The sequence below is a fragment of the Gigantopelta aegis genome, chromosome 9, assembly GCF_016097555.1.
Source record: "Gigantopelta aegis isolate Gae_Host chromosome 9, Gae_host_genome, whole genome shotgun sequence".
Classification (NCBI taxonomy): Eukaryota; Metazoa; Mollusca; class Gastropoda; order Neomphalida; family Peltospiridae; genus Gigantopelta; species Gigantopelta aegis.
The window spans coordinates 74,353,632-74,374,169 of NC_054707.1; the positions used below are offsets into that span (position 1 = coordinate 74,353,632).

General features: G+C 34.0%; 1 protein-coding gene across 1 annotated transcript in view; it reads left to right on the forward strand.

The window, feature by feature from the left end:
* The window catches only part of LOC121381754 (DNA-binding protein RFX6-like), a 72,642-nt gene that overhangs the window by 29,212 nt on the left and 22,892 nt on the right, over nt 1-20,538 (forward strand). The window contains exons 3-6 of the mRNA XM_041511102.1: nt 6,130-6,253; nt 8,139-8,200; nt 10,045-10,122; nt 13,925-13,952. Of these exons, the coding sequence (XP_041367036.1) occupies nt 6,130-6,253; nt 8,139-8,200; nt 10,045-10,122; nt 13,925-13,952 (292 nt within the window). The remainder of the gene's footprint in view (nt 1-6,129; nt 6,254-8,138; nt 8,201-10,044; nt 10,123-13,924; nt 13,953-20,538) is intronic.

The following is a 20,538-nucleotide window of genomic DNA, read 5'->3' on the forward strand; positions in this document are numbered from 1 at the left end:
TGCACGTAAACGTAAATCTACGACTAAAACACAATTCATATAACTATCATAGTACAACAAATATAGTTTTAAGTACACATATTTCATTTTCTTGTGTCATTAAAATGCTCCATCTTCCGTAATGGTGTAAATTTTCAGTGTGAAATAGATGTCAAACACGTGTAAACGTATGCCCGGTATAACTGCTAGTCGTAGATGTTTTGTGAAATTGGTCCCAGATCTTGATATACGAAATTGTTGCCAAAACAGCCTTCCTTTGTCGTTGAATTATTGACACAAAGCATAATATAATATTTGCTGGAACTGGGTATAGTCGTGTGGGATTGATTGGGAAGGTAGTAATCATATTTAATGATAATAATAATTAAAAAGAAAACACCAACCAGAAAAGACCAAGAACAACAAAAGACGATTCCACCAAGGCTGATCGACCCTACGACCCATCACACCTCAGGTAACATTTGAACCACTAATCTACATCCAACCATTCCGTCGACCATATGCGTACGAGACCGGGGGGGGGGGGGGGGGGGGGGGGGGACTAATCATCAAATTGCTAATACGAATAAATGTTCTTATTTAAATTCGGGTATTTTCGTTGAATTCGGGCAAAAATCGGCCTGCCCCCTACAAAAATGGGAGCCCGTACGCCCATGCCGTCGACAACGTGGATCAATGTTGCATTCAATACAACAAAATATTTATACGTTTCACAACTATTAACTTTGCTATTTGACTGTAAAGTACTGATACACGAGTCAAATTTACACGTCAAGATAAACATATTGCGGGAGATGTTTTTCTGCAGTAGAGGATTGTAGACTGATTCTGTTTTTAATACTCTGGCGACAACAGTCTTCGCGGGTAGATTATTTCCCCTAAAAATCGATAACCGCCATGTTTTAAAATGTACAGAGACATTAACATAAACTCTTCTTGATCCTTAAAGGTTAAAGATGTCATTGTGTACATTTAATTTTACGTCTGTTGTTAATCTATCTACTTACGTTTGAAGTCAGAAAAACACAGTCGTGCAATTAATAATAACAGTACAAACATACAATTAAAGCTGAAAGGAAATGTATCTCGGTTATGTAATGTATGAGATAAACTATGTTGTATTAATGTGTTTTGTGTGTGCGCTGGTTATCATGGAGGAATTCACTGTCGAGTGTTCTTTGTTTCTAAATGTAATTTTCTCTTGAGATTATTATCCCCATCGTTGTGTCTAAAATGAAAATAAAATTCAGTAACACATGACATAACAATATTGACGTTTGAATTAGCCATATAGTTTATAAAACGTTTAAAATATTCTGAAGCGCTTAAAATACAGTACTGAGAAACGTTTAAATTTGAATTACTATTTGCTTATCCAATCTTAAAACAAATCAAATTATTATTTATAAAATGCAAAAATGTTTCTATATTTTATATTCTATAGAAAGAAGAAGCAGTAAGACGTACAATAAATTCTGTTGGTCAAATGTTGCAAAACACATAACGAATGAAAGATGCAATAACAGTTGTGTTTATTATAACACAAAGTAAAGTTAATAATAATAATAATAATAATAATAATAATAATAAAGGACAATGCAAATTTAAACACCTGAAAACATTTTTTATTTTAGCTTTGTTTAACATTAAACTAGAACCGAACATTGTTTACTAAAAAGTATCCCAGTTATCTGTTGTACTAAGTTCATTTATAGAATAACTTAATTAAATAAGTGACAATGTTTTATGAATTCTTATCTAGATTACGAAAATAGCATCAAAGAAAGAAATGTTTTATTTAACGACGCACTCAACACATTTTATTTACGAAAATAGCATCAAAGTATTTAACACAAATACGATCAATATATATCAGCAAGCTATTATTAATATTTCATATTTTTGTATAGCAAATCTGAACGACAAAATCGTTATTCGCGAGTCGAATGGGCATTTGGCAAAATAGTGGATTATTCCACTAATCTCTGTCTATTGCCTCGTCTATTGGATGACAGCCACTCCCGAGGGGATTGCTTACAATACAAAGAGGACTGCAAAGAGGACTGCTACTCTCGACTAGTTTACTAAACCAAAACTAACATAGGACAGAGATGTCATTGGAATAAATATAGTTGGGATGGCATGCACTCATGAATCACTATCAAAACATGTGAGGGCAGAAAGCGCCACAGACAATAGAAACAAAACAGTTTATTTCACTCTGGCTGTTCAGCAACGACATATTAGGATAATACAAAAAATAATGATATATACACATGTGACATGATGGTTTACAGGGGGATTGTATAAACAAAACTTCACATCAAAGTATAAAACATGCAAAATATACATAGTCACGAAACCTACTAGCAATGAACAATTTTTGTTTCAGAAAACCCCACCAAATTCACCTTTAATTCACATTTGGCGATTCCGCTAACGATAGTTTAAACTATAAATACAAATCAAGTATGGCGTTATATCATATCATATAGTATGTAAACACTGGGTAAATATTCGATTAATTTAATTTACTGAATAGTGTCATTATTTGCTCTTAGAAAGTTTGTACGTATATTTAAATTTCTAGAAGATAATATCTGTTTAGTGAATAAAGTATGATGTTGATATCATAGCAAGTGTGGGCTTTAGTGGGTACGAGACATGTTTCCCTCACATGTTTACTTAACCAAAACAGGTGCATTTATCTTCACTAAACTTATGACAAAATTCACATTTGCTTGAATCTTATATTAGCAAGTGCTTATTTGTTCAGAAAAAGCAAAGCTCTGTGTCCGTAGTTAACTTGAAAGGGAGAATATATATATATTACTCCATAATTTGTCACAGAACTCTATTCCCAAAATATGATGCCATTTTACTTGTGCGTTTATTTTATGTTTAGATGTATATGCGTTGCAAAATCGTTTAACATCTACTGCACTTAATCTACCATTTGGTAATCCCTAATTAATGGGGTTTTTTAAAAAGACATTTTATCAGGCTTTTTATTCCAAATAAACTGAATGAAATATGTTTCGAATTTTGGGTTTGGCAGTGAAGAAAAAAGATAAAAAAATTCTGATAAGGCCAGACTTTTATTACGGTAACTGTTCCTCCTGTTCTTAAAGAACCTTCAATCTTAATGGAATCACATTTCTTGTCACAAGCATAACGCGGTTAATTCACAATATATGGATTCAGTTGGTTGCGTTCGTTTGTTTCCGTTGTCAGTTATCTCTTTGATTTAGTCGTCTACAGAGATTGGCTGAAATATTTTCTATTGCATTAAAAAACCCAATTGTTGTGTACATGGTTTTCAACTTCCCCTGATATTTCACCTGAATACGATTACTGGTTTTGTAATTTCCTTTGACGACATGCAAACTGAGTTTAAACTCGGTATCCGGCCAAGTCTAAACTCAGTTTGAGTGGTTGATGTTTGCTCTTAAAATGCAATAATGACACTTCGTGTTTTCCTACAGTTCACACACAAATTCTAGGGCAGATTTGGTCGTGCCGCCCTTCTCGGATAAACACCGTCACAAACTCGGATGCTAAAACAGTAATCCCTCTCCATGTCATACAGGGTGGCTATCTGATTGTCTTTCATCTGTGATCAAAGCAAAGCCACCACTGGGGGTTTGGGGATGGTGCACCCGTGTCTGTCACATGGCTGTGTGGCTCGAGCTCTGTGCTGGTAGAGCCGGAGATTAATTCAACTTTCATTGATGATAACGAAGTTGATAAAAAGTCAAAGTCGTCCTTGAATACCAATAAAACCGGACAGTTGCCCATATTTTAGGAATATTTGTCATTTCCATAGTTAGGGTGTTTTCGTTTATTTATTTAGTTATTTAGTTAGTTATGTTGTTGTTTTGTTTGTTTGTTTCTACTATATTTATTTTATTATTTTATACATCTCAAATTGTTATATAAGGTAGTCGATATTAAAATGTTCCAAGTGCTGTCTGATATCTCAGATCTGAAATAAGGTCTTCAGATTTGTCATACTATTGCTTCCACTTATTGTGTCCAAACGTAAATTATAACAGTCTATTTTCTCTTCAACATAGCTAAAAAAAAAAGAAAAAAAGGTAGAAACGATTATTATTACTGAATCGAAATGTTACTTGAAAATTAGTGCACCCATCATAAATGTTTTTTGCGAGTTAGTTGCAAGTTGCAAGTTAGTTGCGAGTTGATCACTAATATATATATCGAGTCACGCTACGGGAAGAATCTCAGGATTAAAACATACAGCAGCTGTGTAAAAAAGTAATTATATAACATCAAAATATTTCATATGGTCATATAGAAAATGTACAAAAGAAAACTAATTACCACTTTTGTAAATATGTTTTAAAAACAGCATTTCAACAATACTTGCACTGTCCTAGGTGACACAACTTTATTCCACGATTTCACCATGACAGCAGTATTTAAAAATACTACATAGTCGCCTCAACTTTTATGTGTAATGCATTATATATGAAAGCAATTACTAGTATATATCTATCTATCTATCTATCTATCTATCTATATATATATATATATATATATATATATATATATATATATATATATATATATATATATATATATATATATATATGCATTAAAAATGTATACGTTTTTTTATTTATGATAGGATTTTTTGTAAGTCACTATCATTATTGTCATCATCGTCGTCATAATTATCAACAGTTCGAGACTAATACTGTAGAACATAGATTACGTTTCGACTTTTCGAAACGTTCAATTCCTGCTAATGTTCTTAGATCAGTTCGTGAAGTACCCCGTCAAGTTGTCGTTGATGTTGATATCATAGCAAGTGTCGGCTTTAGTGGGTACGAGACATGTTTCCCTCACCGTGTAACACAAGACACCCGCACACGCCATACCGCCATTACATAGATACTTAGTCGTGTTTGTCAGCTTGCAGAACAGTCTACCAACAAGCTAACAAGCTGGGGGTCAGTCGGTGTATTTGCGTGTCACTGTAAATCTCCACTTCAAAGACGTTGTCACCCAATTTATCATAACTTACTCTTAAAAAGAGTTGTCGTATTTTTAAGATATGAAAGTGCATACAATGTACATGTAATTAATTTGAAAGAAAAAGTACATTAGAAAATTCAGTATTTATTCTGATAGTCTAATGTTATGTTAAGATATACGTTTTTAAATGTGATCACGGTTGTACGTAGAAGTAGAGGAGTGAAGTTCATCACCTCCCACCCCACCTCTGAACAATAACAATAAGTACCTTTAAGTCTAGACGTGCCCCTTTTGTGTCAATGTAGGTCGCCACTTTATATGCCCTAAAAATGTACTGCCCCATCCCCCGTTATTTTTGATTTTGCTAATTAAGCAATGAATATTTGGCCCATTTCGGAAATTCGAGTCTGTGTGTACCCTAGTACCCACCGCTGAATTCGCACCTGAATTAGATGTTTACTTGTAATTTCAAAGTTTACCCACTGTAAAACGGCACATAGCGGCTTTCATTCCATGGTTGCACACTTAACGTCATAACTATAGATTAGTTTACTACGAACTATCCTTTTACACTATGACGATATCACCATTAGAATATTAAGGAAAGGTTAATATGATTTTTGTTTGTTTTAAAAATTAGTATAACTACTTACATACAATTGTATCTTATTTGCAATATTTGTCCATATTAGTAATAAATATAATATTATATAAATACAAACCCACTATAAATAAAAATTGAACTAAATATTGTACAAAAGGAACTGACACTAATTTTACTTAACAACAATACATGTATTTAATTTAAAGTTATATATATATAGGCGTGCATACACTTGTATCTCTGTATACAGTTATTTGTAACCGTTTTTTAGCCTTGCTTAAGTAGAGTTTACAGTTCGTGACTTTTTTAGTTGTTGTTTGTTTTTAACTAAACGTTTTAATTAAATTGTATATTATATACTACACAACAAAACAAACGCGAAGATATGCCGAAGACATTGGTCATTTTAATAGACACAAAACCTAATGGTATTCAAGCTGAATAATTTTAAATCAATTAAAGAAAACTAAATTAATATTTGCTTTTCTTTTGTTGTCCAGTATATATTGTATTGGTATTTCCAGGCTTGAAGAAAACTACTGCGTTTGCCAAGGTGTGTGTCTACCACGGTGTATTCTCTACGCTCACTATCTGGACTTCTGCCGCAAGGAGGAGCTGGACCCAGCGTGTGCTGCAACATTTGGAAAAGTAGGAGTCCATCTTTTTTTCAGTTTAAAGCTGCAATTGTTCAGTTTAAAGCTGTATATTTAAACATATATTTAAAGGGGTTGTCCAGTGTTTGTAGCCATTAAAACAGACAGTACATTAATCTTATTCAAATATAATACATCAGAGTAATAACATTTTTTATAAAGCATAACAAAAATGCAGTAACCATATAAAGAATTACATCGATAATACATGTACCTTTGATTTTCCTTTTGATTCAATTATTTCAAATTTTGTTTAACAATTTGATGAATACATAAATTGTTGCATACACAATTATTGTATGCAGAAATCATTAACAAGATAATACCAACATTAGAACGAATTGATATGCAATGAATATATAAATAATATTCATATTCTAAGCGAGAAAATGTAAGCACATCTATATTGTAATTTTAAAAATGAAACGAAAAGCCCACCCAGCTGTATTTTTGGTAATAGCGATTGCATGTCCATCATCGAACAATGGCATCTGATAAAGCAAACCTTTATGGTTGGCCGATATGGTTTTGTACAGACTAAACATGCTTTGGTGGGCAGGAATGAACCACAGATTCCACCTACCCTACCACTGAGCTGGGTAATTGCATAACTTGATAATGGTTTCACAGGATATTTACATTTTGTTCGGAAGTGCTTAAATTTCAAATAGCCCCTCGATTGCCCGCAGGTGAGTTTAGCCCTGTTTTGTCTAATATAATTTAGAATGCTTTTAAACAAAAACTTTGGCAATCGAATGGCTGCAGAGAGTGTTAAGTTTACTTCTTGGTAAGAGGTTTTGGCCTGATGTTCTGCAATGTGTAACCATGTTTACGCCAGTTAAATCCTTTGTTTAAAGCAATTTAAAAGTTTCAGATAATCTTCTGATTTCGTTGTGGTTAGATTGGTTTTAAAACGATTGCCGAGTTTAGACTGTAACTTAATTTGTAATTTGTAAATATTAGTTAAAAGGTGTTCTTGTCATTGGTGATGTACTTAGTGAACGTTTACGGTATTGGTTGTACCATACATTATAATAGACGCTCACCATTCACATTTGTAACTGCCTGTAACATTTAGTTAAACGTAATGTCTACCATGCAAAGCACACTGGGCCGAATTTACAAAGCTTGTCTTACACGCGTGTAACTACATACATTCACAATACAATGCTTAAACACCTGTTTATGTCTTACACGCGTGTAACTACATACATTCACAACACAATGCTTAAACACCTGTTTATGTCTTACACGCATGTAACTACATACATTCACAACACAATGCTTAAACACCTGTTTATGTCTTACACACATGTAACTACATACATTCACAATGCTTAAACACCTGTTTATTTCTTACACACATGTAACTACATACATTCACAATACAATGCTTAAACACCTGTTTATCTCTTACACGCGTGTAACTACATACATTCACAATACAATGCTTAAACACCTGTTTATGTCTTACACGCGTGTAACTACATACATTCACAATGCTTAAACACCTGTTTATCTCTTACACGTGTGTAACTACATACATTCACAATGCTTAAACACCTGTTTATGTCTTACACGCGTGTTTAAACTCTTGGGTCTAAGAAAAACAGGCTTCTAAAATTCGGCCCATTTTGTTTTACAGAGTACAACATCCATCTTTGCGAAATTTCATATGACAAATCTCTACACACGTATCCATGTTTTTATCAGTATGCCTGCCTATATCGGTCGGTAGGTCTTTCGACTCTGCCTTATGCAGAGATACGATTTTGAAAAAGAGTCCATTCACGAAACAGAACTGGGATTTACTTGCATGCAAGTAATAATTCAGTTATTTAAATGTTACTCTTGATGCATGTTTTGTTTTCGTATTTCAGACAATTAGACAAAAGTTCCCTCATTTAACAACAAGACGGCTTGGAACCAGGGGTCATTCAAAGTAGGTTAAACATCATACATGTACCAGTACTATGATACATTAAATTTACGTGTTTACAAGATAGAACATTGAAATTATTGATACATTAAAAGTGCAAGTCCTCTATTTAGCAATGTACGATATTTCTGGCCAATAGCGACATTAACATATACACTGAGCTACAAAAGAAATGCGAATGTTTTAATATACTAGTATATGTTTTCATGATAAAACTAATTCGATAAATTGACTGTCAATATGGGTCTAAAATGTTCACAGGACATTGATGATTAAACCCCCCCCCCCCCCCCCCCCCCAAAAAAAAAAACCTCCAAAACAAAACAAAAACAAAAAACAAACAAACAAAAAACAAACAAACAAAAAACCCAACAAAAACCAAAACCAAACCCAAACCCACACAAAAACAACAACAACAACAACAACAACAACACCAGATTAAAAGTAACTATTTTAAAATAAACTGAAGGAAACGGTTTTTTGTTTTTGTTTAGTATACTGTTACGACGGTCGTGATATACAATGTCATTAAAATGACATCGTGTATACTGATCGATATTAATACATTTAAAACAATTGATTTCATTTCCATTTCTTTTTGTGCTTATATCAAATACAGAACACCAGAATATCATAGCTGATATATCAGATATTTGTATACACCCCCCCCCCCCCCAACCCATAGCAGTTGTTTGTCATGACTGTAATGACGAGCGTGCGATATTTCACGACAGGCGACCTCTGCACTTGTATTATATATTATAATTTCAGCCCCCCTCCCCCAATATTTTACCATGGTGTATTTCATGCGAGTAGATTTACCTCATGTGTAGGATATAAACAAATTAGAGGAAGGAAGGAACTGTTTTATTTGACGACGCACTCAACACATTTTACTTACGGTTATATGCCGTCGAAAACAAATTAGAGATGACAATATAATTTTACAGACAGTATAAATATATTGTGTCCACTGTAAACGCACCACCCTATTTTGTTTCAAACAATATTTATTCCATCTTTTTTTATGACAATCGGGTTGTCGATTGGAAATTTTAGGTTATTATTTCTATCGGTTGTAAGAGGTTGCTATAAACACACACAATAACCACAGCCCTTGTATACAATTTTGGGTTATTTATTGCATACAAGAATACATTCAATTTTTAAAAAAATCTGTTAAATATATTAGTTTTTCTTCTCATGTCCTTTTTACAACTACACATGTGACTTGTTCGTTTTCTGTGACGTTCAGTGTATTAATTACACCAATGTACATTTTGCAATAGTTGGTTGCATATTGACTTACAGAGGTTGAATTTTTTTTTTTTTACCACTATCCCAAAGGAATAGTGAATTTCAAAAAACACTGTTCCGTCTAAACATGTACTATCCCTTCAATTATTAATGTACCACTAGTTTTTCTGACTGTGCTACGTCGCCCTGTACAACATTACATAACGAACAATTGTTTATATACCAGTCTATACATACTAGCTGGAATTATAAACGAACTCACTCCAAACATTAGTCTCGATCAAAAAGACGTTTATTTTGTGTGCCGGTTAAGTGCATGAGAAAGGCGCGAGGATTTGTTATGCAGAAAAATGTAGCTGAAGAAAAAGCGTAAGCGGAATAGTCGCAGGCGATTTTCGGTATTCCATGCTTTATTTTCACTTTCATGACGAATTATTGGAAGAATTCTTTTACTATTCCGTTTCGAAATTTACTATTTGCGGAACAGCGGAATAGCGTAAAATTCGACCCCTGACTTATTTTAAAACAATTTTAATAACAGCTTTTTGCAATGATTATTTTGCATAATTTAGTATATATTTTTGATGCAGATATCACTATTACGGAATCGGAATTCGGGAAACCAGTCAATATTACCACTCTGTATACAACGGCAAGGGTCTAACGAGGTAAGTATACATAACTCTATTATAATATGTTTTATTATCCACATGGTTCAAGATATTCAGGGAAATATAACCAGTATGACTCATATGTGTAATAATGATTTCACGTGCACATCGAATGACGTCATTTTGGGAAGCGGCGTCATAACTTAATGCGGCTTCCCCAGTGTAAACGCTTATCACAATGACGTTATTTACCGGCCTCGGTGACGTCGTAGTAGGCCATCGGTCTACAGGCTGGTAGGTACTGGGTTCGGATCCCAGTCGAGGCATGGGATTTTTAATCCAGATACCGACTCCAAACCCTGAGTGAGTGATCCGCAAGGCTCAATGGGTAGGTGTAAATCACTTGCACCGACCAGTGATCCATAACTGGTTACACAAAGACCATGGTTTGTGCTATCCTGCCTGTGGGAAGCGCAAATAAAAGATCCCTTGCTGCTAATCGGAAGAGTAGCCCATATAGTGGCGACAGCGGGTTTCCTCTCCAAATCTGTGTGGTCCTTAACCATATGTCTGACGCCATATAACCGTAAATAAAATGTGTTGAGTGCGTCGTTAAATAAAACATTTCTTTCTTTCTTTCAATGACGTTGTTTCGTCGTCTCTTTTTAGTCATGTTTGAAACGTTTTGACATGATCCTAGCTTGTTATTCAGGAAAATAATGTGTTGGATAATGTGGATAATAAAGAATTATTACACTCGCATGTGAATCGTACTGATTTTACGAAACTCGTGTCAGGATTCATGTATTACCCTCGCTCTCGCTCGGATAATACAATAATCCTGTCTGCCTGTCTCTCCTGATTTTGTCTCTGTCCGTCTTGCTTTGTTACTGTGTGCTTGAGGGCGAGATATTTTTAGGTCAATCGATAAAGCTTTCGTCTGCTTATGTTGCAAGATTGAACCTCCACGGCGAATTAATTGGTTTTCCCCGTTCCAACCAGTGCCCCCACGACTGGTATATCAAAGGCTGATGTATGCGCTGTTCTGTCTGTCAGAAAGTGCGTATAAAATATTCCTTACTATTAATGGAAAAATGTTGCGAGTTTCCTCAGAAGATTGCGTTTCTGAATTAACAGATGTTTGATGTTCAGTAACCGATGATTAATTACTTCATGTGCTCTATTGATACCGTTATACAATCTGAACGATCTGTGATCAAGACCGCATCTCTGCATAATGGGAATTTGGTCAAATAGTGGTTGATTCCGTGGATCTCTATCTAGTGCCTCGTCTATTGGACAGTCACTCCCAATGAAATTCTTTATTGTACAATGCATAATTCTTGAGCCGCCACAAAGAGGACTGCCATTCCCAGACCAGTTTATTAAATACAAACTAGTACAGGAGAGAGCTCATTGGAATAAAACATTATTTCTGTCTGTTTGTTATAACGCTAAATTTAATCGAACTTAAAACGATTCGCTGATCAGCGAAGAAAAGCCTTGGTTTCATTATTAAACGTATGCAAAAGACATTATTTTATAATTGAAACAATGCTATCTGTTTTTGACACCTATGTTAACAGTATTCTTAGTTATGGGTCAGAGGTCTGGGGATTCCACTGTGCAAGGGATGTTGAAAATGTTCATACAAAATTCTGTAAAAAACTACTTGGAGTACAACAAGGGGCCTGTAATGAATTTATATATAGTGAGTTAGGGCGTTTTCCTCTGTATATTATGAGAAAATTAAGAAATTTTAAATATTGGATTAAAATACGAAATACTGAAAATTGTATCCTTTTAGCTATATATGAGGAAATGGAACGATTAAAGGGTATCTGGGTAACACAAGTCAAACAACTAAATAGGCTTGGACTAAACTATATATGGAACATACCACATGTTGGTAACAGAGAATATAATATAATTAAGGAAAGAATTTACGATAATTTTAAACAACATTGTTTTAGTCGAATAACAACTTCACCGAAAGGTACTCTATATACAAGTTTGTTACTTGAATTCAAGCTACAAACATATCTTAGAAAACCCATACCATTAAATCACTTAACAGAAATATCAAAGATCCGAATTAGTGCACACAAATTAAATATAGAAACCGGAAGGTATAAAAAATTTGACAGGGCCGAAAGAATTTGCAGTATTTGTAACTCTAATGATATACAAGACGAATATCATTTTATTCTTATTTGCCCAGCTATGAATGATTTGAGGAATAAGTATATTAAACAATGTTACCACAGACGTCCAAGCGTATTTTGGCTCACTGAACTATTAACAACTGAAAACAATAAAGACATCAATAACCTGGCAAATAAAGGACTTGAACTTGTCTGTCTGTTTGCCTTCATCTGACTGTCCATCTCCCTTGTCTCCCAGACTGGTAATGTACTTAACCTGTATTGCAGCATGAATGTAAAACAGCAATTGGTCGTTCTATTGCAAAATTACAAAAGTATGTCACTTGAAAATATTGAAAATTTATGATTATTATTTTACAGTTTTAATTGACCCATTTAAACTATATTGCAATGTGAAACCAAAAGTGCAGTCGATCGTTTTATTGCAAAAAAATATAAAACACTTGACAATACTGAGAACATTTATGATTATTATTTTACTGTTTTAATTGGCCCTTCACAAGTTACCTGGTAAGTGCAGTCATGATGTTTCATCGAAACAGAGGTTTAAGTTTCAGGTCAGTTGGTTTCTTTAAATAAATCCTTCTGTACATATAGTTCCGTATTTTGCCTCATAAATTTATTACCGTCTTCACACGACTAAATTGACTTTTAATGTTTAATAGTCCTTCACATTCATAAATACTGGGAACTTGTAAATCATGCAATAAATCTGTAGCTAGTCGCCGTCACACAAAAGGCGACAAAAGGAAAGTTCCCTTCTACTTCTTATGCGCGAAGACTTATTTGTATAATCATCAAAAGAATATGTATTTATATATGTATCTTTTAAGCAGATAAATCAGTAAATTATACTCGACTTGATAAATTAGACTACCTTTTGGAGTCTAATATTGCACAAGGTGTTTACATTAGACAAAGTATAGCTGGATGTCACAGGACAATCCCCAGCTGAGAAAGCAAATAGAAGAAAACTAATATTGATATGTAATTATATGTAAAAACTATGAAACACGATTACTTTGAGATAAAAGAAAAATCATATTATAATCATCATTCGAATACAACATAGTACATTAAACATTTTATATACTACTACTACTACTACTACTACTACTACTACTACTACTACTACTAAATGTTGTTTTTATGTGTATGACAGTAATTTCGAAATTACGACTTTATTATGTTGTAATTTACATTTTAATTAGAACAGTATAGCAGAATGACGTCTTGTAATTATGACACAGAAATATTTCGTAATGACGATTTTTAGTTATTAATTATCTTGTAGAACTAGGATTCAGCAATTTTATAATTGCAACTTTATTGTCCCGAAATTACGAGTTGATTGTCATTACAACTTTAGTATCTTGGTATTACGACTTGATTAGTTTTAATTATGAATTATTTATTTCGAAATTACGATTTGATTATCTTCTAATTACGACTTTATTATCTCTAAAATGCGACTTGATTATTTTGTAAATACAAATTTATTATTTTCTGATTATGACATAGTTATTTCGTTTGTTTGAACTAGTTGTGACTCTATGAATTCTGTCAAAAAGTAAAAGTAAACGATACATTTTTGTATATATACATTTTCTTTGAAAGGACCTTACTTCAAAAGCAAATATTTTTAACATACTATTTTAATTAAATATATTATTATGGTACACATTATCTTTCAGGTTTTCTGGATGCAAACTCAAGAGTGAGGTAAGTTTTGAATATTTGACATTCATTCTATTAAGAGAGAGAGAGAGAGAGAGAGAGAGAGAGAGAGAGAGAGAGAGAGAGAGAGAGAGAGAGAGAGAGAGAGAGAGAGAGAGAGAGAGAGAGAGAGAGAGAGAGAGAGAGGGGGGGGAAGGGAGGCTGATAGATACAGTTTTGTTTACGGTTATATAGCGTTGGACATATGGTTAAGGACCACGCAGATAATAAGAGAGGAAACCCGCTACTGCCATTCCATTGGTTACTATTTCGATTAGCAGCAAGGACTCTTTTATATGCACCATCCCACAGTCAGTAAAAGCAGTTGTGGGGCACGTGCTGGATTCAATGATTATGTTTTGTCTTTATAGCATAACAATATGGTGAGGTTTACAATACAAAATCACTAACAAGACCTCTGGTAACCACCCCACCTCCACGTTTCATTAAAAAAAAATTCGGAAAAGAGATAATTTGTGGACGTTTCCACATAACCTTTCGGTCCTAGTTACGCCAAGTTATACGACCGATGGGAAATGTTTTTACAAAGGATTTTTGTTTTCGTAATGAATTATAAAAACAAATTACTGCCTATTGTCGAAAGACAGGAGCTATAACATTAATTGCACTTTTTCAAAGTGGTTGGTTTAAACAATATTTATTGCTGTTCAAAAACAGTAGCAGTCTGGGGATTGGCCAACAGGCGTTATGAAGGTCTCTCCCAACATTTTACAATATAAATATTTTACAAGCAATAAAAGGGGTTCCAGTATTTCTTTTACATGTAATTCTTGACAACATTTTGTGATAGCGAAAACATCATATCAAGAACCTCCCAAAAATTTGGTTATAAATGTTTGAAAGCTATCACGTCCATATTTACACACGGGCTTTAAATTGTTATCATTTTTCTCGTTCGTGTTATCACCCAGCTGCCTCCTCGATTAACAGACTTCAAAGAAAGAGTAATTCTTCCTTGGAAGGAAGAAAGCTTTATCATTCACTGTTAAGAACCGCTAAGAACGATGTTGACAAGGAGACCACAGTAGAAACCAAGACAAGTTGGTCTAAATTTACCACGATAAAGAACACGAGCATTTCACGCCCAGAAGAAAAGTAAAACAATCGAATTATCTGTACTGACTTAAATATGATGACACGGAGTTGAAAACAGACGGATGAAGCGTTAAAGAATGCGCCAAAGGGACATAATCAAATTATTTTTAAAAAACCAAGTTTGTTTTGTTTAACGACACCACTAGAGCACAGTGACGTAATAATCATCTGCTGCTGGATGTCAAGAATTTAATAATTCTGACATATAGTCTTAGATGAAACCCGTTACAGTTTTCAATTAGCAGCAAGGAATATTTTATAAGTAGTAGTCAAAACAGTTTGTTTATGTATCGACGAGAACGCACGTGCATTTCTGTTCAATTACGTGCCCCTAAAAGCAATACATTTGTTGTTTATTTCGGTTTTGACGAGACCGGCTTGTAAATCATCGTTCAATCAGTGTATAGTGGATAAAGTGTCACAAGTGCTTCCTCACTAATATAACCTTCACCAAAGTGGCCCCCTCATTACCCCACTAATATAACCTTCACTGTGCAAGAGCCTTATGTCAAATTGAGTGCCTTTTTAAATTTCCAATGCATTGCACTTTGTTATATCAGAATAGTTATATACACCTGGAAATTAATTAAGCACCACTTACTAGTTTTGATCATGTGACTTATATTTCGCATGCAATTTTGAACATTTCTGCATATAAAACACTGAACTTAATGTTATGTGAATACATGGGATGTTGACAGAGATTAACAGCAAGTGACATTCGTTATTTAAAGTATTCTAGAGAAAAAGACAGAATCCTTAGATATGCACGAACAGTTGTAGGCAATTAACTATGAAGCTGGAATCACACTGACGTGCTTCTAACATGTAATTAATTCACGCCGTCTCAGTAAATACCCAGTAGATACTGGATATATAAAAACTCTGAATACCAGATTTAAAGGGACATTCATAAGTTAGCTGCATTGTAAGATGTTTCCGACTAATAACATATTTCTACGATTAAACTTACATATTAAATATATTTTGTTTAGAATATCAGTGTCTGTATATTTAATATGTCTCTGGTCGTATTAATATTTGTAAGAAGCCCAAACTGGATTTTGTCTTCAAATAATTTCGTACGTATGAGAAAATAATTTTTAGGAAATAAATTGAAATTTAACTTATTACAAATATTAGAACGATCAGAAACATGTTTAATATACAGCCACTTATACTTTATGCAGACAACTATATTTGATATGTAATTACAATCCTTAAAAAGTCTCTGTTAGTCGATAACATCTTAAAAATTGCAGCAAACTCAGGAATGTCCCTTTAAACTATCTCGGCACCGTCGGGAGTAGCTGTCCTCCTATAGGCCAGGCACTAGATAGATATTCATAGAATCAACCACTATTTGGCCAAATACCCATTCGACTCTGCAATATGCAAAAGATACGGCCCTGACCATGCATTACAGTTGGTTCGTTCAGATTTGACTACAATACAGTTCAGGTGGTTCTTAATTTATTTCCAAGTATATCATTAAATGCCAACTGCATTGCACTTCCTGATGCCAAATGTACTAGTGTTATAATATCTTTATTATCCTCTTGAGTCTTGATATGCACAGGGTGTGATTTATACTGTTCTCTTGGTGTTCTTAATGCCGCTGTAAATTCGTTTTATTATTATTTCGGATCTGAGTTGATCCGTTTTATTCGTCTCAATGCAGTGGGGGTCTGCAATTAGTCACTCGCGTCCGTGCGAGGGTGGACGGTGCTACCTGTTAAACAGATATACAGCCTTGTTCACTTAATGTGAAACTTTGCCTGTAGCAGCACTTAAACGGGGACACAGATCAAAAGAACTGCCAGAATGAAATAGTTAGGTGTAAACTGGGTACATTAACCAAGAGAGTAATGTCAACATTTGAAATAACAGGAAAAAAAGAAACTGAGAAAAAATAAGTTCTAAAGCATTATCCAAAGACAGATTCGAATCCAGAGTAATAGCAAAACCTGGGTGAGGTAAAGGGTGCGGATCAAATGGATTTCACAAACATTGTTCAAATACACGTAGATGTTTATAAATTATTACTGGAGAATCATCGAGCGCCATAGCACCTTAGGGTTTGCCACTGAAAACAGCTCTAATCCATTTGACGTCATTAGATATTATAATTTATTATATATAGTATGCTATTAGCAATAAAGACACACACACACACACACACACACACACACACACACACACACACACACACACACAGAGAGAGAACCAGAGAGAGAGAGAGAGAGAGAAGAGAGCATTGAAAAATTGGTAAAGTTCCACTCTAATCACAAACGATTTTAATTAAACTTTTCTCTTTAAAAAAATCCAAACAGTATATTTGTTTATCTAATCCTAGCTCTTAGACATGGACTGAGTTACAAATGACAGCTCCAAACAAACCCATTTGAAAATAAAACCGCACACCTTAGAGTAATCCTTTTATAATCCGTAGTCTTTGTAGCCCAGTTCTAGGAAGTCGGTGTTTCTTACTCTTCATTATCTACATCCTCGTTTACACTTGGTCAATCTACCCTGTGCCCATCACTTTCCTTCAGTGATTCCACGATCCTGTGTGGCTAGCAACCAGAGAACTCAACCTCAGGTTTCTGTAGTCCACACAACCGAGGATCGTGGTGTGGTGATCGTACGATACCCTACCACGTAACATGTTAAACAACAATTAGTTTTGTTTTGCGTCATTTGTGTCTCGCCAAATTTTCACTCATATGATATGAGAATCAACAAAACATAGAGAACAATTTACATTAGAATTATATAATATCATCTTTATAACTCTCTCTCTCTCTCTCTCTCTCTCTCTCTCTCTCTCTCTCTCTCTCTCTCTCTCTCTCTCTCTCTCTCTCTCTCTCTTCTGTGTATGTGTGTCTCCAGTTTGTATCTATTCATTTGTATCTGCCATCAAGTCTTCTCCCTCTTTGCTTTCATTCCTTCTCTCTCCCTCTATCCCTCTCTTTTTCTCGATCCCCTTGCACACACATAAATTCAAAGTTTGTGTAATGGTTGTCTTTTCAGCATTCAACAAATATTTAGAGCAAACATTCACATTTTGTCTTTTTAACGTTTAAAATATATGTGATTGAAACAATCATATTTCTTTTCAAGATTAAAATGTATGAAAATGCAACATTTTATGTAATACACTTGTTACATATACACAGTATATAAAATTCATATTTGTTTATTGTCAAAATCACGAGTTTGTACATTGTGATTATAAAATGAAGGGTTTATTTTCAATATTTGTTGTGCTGCCTACAAACATTATTTTTATTGTGCCCAAACTTTGAATGTCATTTAATTAACTTTAAATCTGCTTTGTCTCTTTAAATTTTAGTACAACGGATTACAAGCTCCGTTTGTAATTTGTTACTAAAATAATGAACATGATATTCTGTTGAGGTACTAAACATCACCAATTTATCACCTACACGTTTTCCGCCAAGACAGTGTATATGCAATATTAATATCCTTCGCGATTTTGGATATTTATTTATTTCAACTTATTATCCAATTAAGGCTCAAGCACGATGTTCTGGGCACACACACCTCAGCTATTTTGGCTGTCTGTCCAGGACAGTGGGTTAGTTGTTAGTGGTTATATTTTGCATAACTTGTTTAGTTCCACAATTGTGTGCCTATAAACGAGTGTAGTGTAGTTATATTGCGTACCATACACATTGGCGGGGCGTCACGTTGCCAGTTTCCCCTGGGCCACCTGTATTTGTTATGTATTAGTGGGATGCGTACTGCCGAACAGCAGTCTGGGAGTGGCAGTCCTCTTTGTGGCGTTCAGAAGCATGTATTGTTCATTTAAAGATCTCATCAGAGTGGCTTTCTTCCTATAGACCAGAAACTAGATAGAGATTCATAGAATCAAGCAGTGTTTTAGCAAATTACCATTCCACTGTGTATACGGTCTAGATCATGGATGACGGTTTTCTTGTACAGATATATTTCATATACATCTCTCTTTAGTCACCGCTAACCACCATAATCCGCTGTATGTACATTTTAAATAGTAATGGCTACTGAATTACAGTTACATATCCACAATTTAGTTATATATCGTTAACAAGTGCGATATTGCATTCGCGATTATGCTAGAATTAAAGTACAGTACTTTTTCGGAATAAATACACATTTGTGCTGAGAATATTTTGTGGGGTCATTTAATAGGTTACTAGTCCGTGCGACCACCCATTTAACAAAGATATTGATGGAAAAAGTAAAGTAACACATAAATAGTAACATCAAATAGTGACGTCAACCCTCGTCCTTAAAGGGCCAGACCCTAGTTTCAGCACATGGAAATTAACACTAAGTTTAGTTAATTTTTAAAACCTGTAACACATTTGGATAAAGTTACAATATAGTGAAACATGAGTCTGTGACTTTGAAATGGTGAAATACCCTCTAAAAATAGACTAAAACTCGACTCCATAACTGTTACCTCTCAGGCGCACGTGCGTTTTTAAAAATATGAGAAATACATTTTGTGATATTAAAAACACCAGGATGACCAAAAACACTTCGAATGTACGGAAATGGATAATCCAAACAATAAAATCTAAGTAAAGTAGTATGAGTTAAGTTATCAAAAATGGCTCTAATAGTAAAACAAATATGCCGTAGTGTTTAAAATCTAGGGTATGTCTCTTTAATGTCAGAAAGTTAACCGTGTTACTGGTATTTATTCTAACACTAGTAAAATTGAGTTCGGTATGACATCTTTTTTACTTTATAGATATTCGAATTCTCGTAATGAATAACACTTGGTGTACAATACCATGTGTTCCTTTATTTCTTTCTACCAGTATATTGACTTCACACCTGAAAACTAAATACAAATAGAAAGTAAAACGTTCAGTAAATAACAAATACATTTACGATACAGCTACATATCTAAATATAACCCTAAAATATTACTCAAGTGTCTTTTTCTTTTCATATCGTTTTTGCCATAAATGCTTGCACCTATTCAAAATGTCATCAATTAATCTCAGTGTCAGTGAAACTGTAAATGGCACATTTCGAAAGAAGGCTATCTGGGTTGGGTCAACAAAAGACTGAAGATTAATTATTCGAGCAGGCTATTTGACGCTGATAAAGAAATCTGCTACATCTAGAAAGTGACATTACATTTATAAACGACCATCCAGTCATGCCCTGTAATTTCACTTGTCTTTTATGTTTTATCAGGACGCAATGCGGTAGGCATCACGACAGTTAAACACTTTGATGCTGACAAAAGAATGATGTAAATCGTTTTTAGAGATTGTTTCATTAAAAGTGTTGATGACAAATAAACATCTGTACATTGTTGTTGTCAATCGCATACACATACATACATACATACATAAATACAGACATTATACACTGTATGTATGTATATATATATATATATATATATATATATATATATATATATATATATATATATATATATATATATATA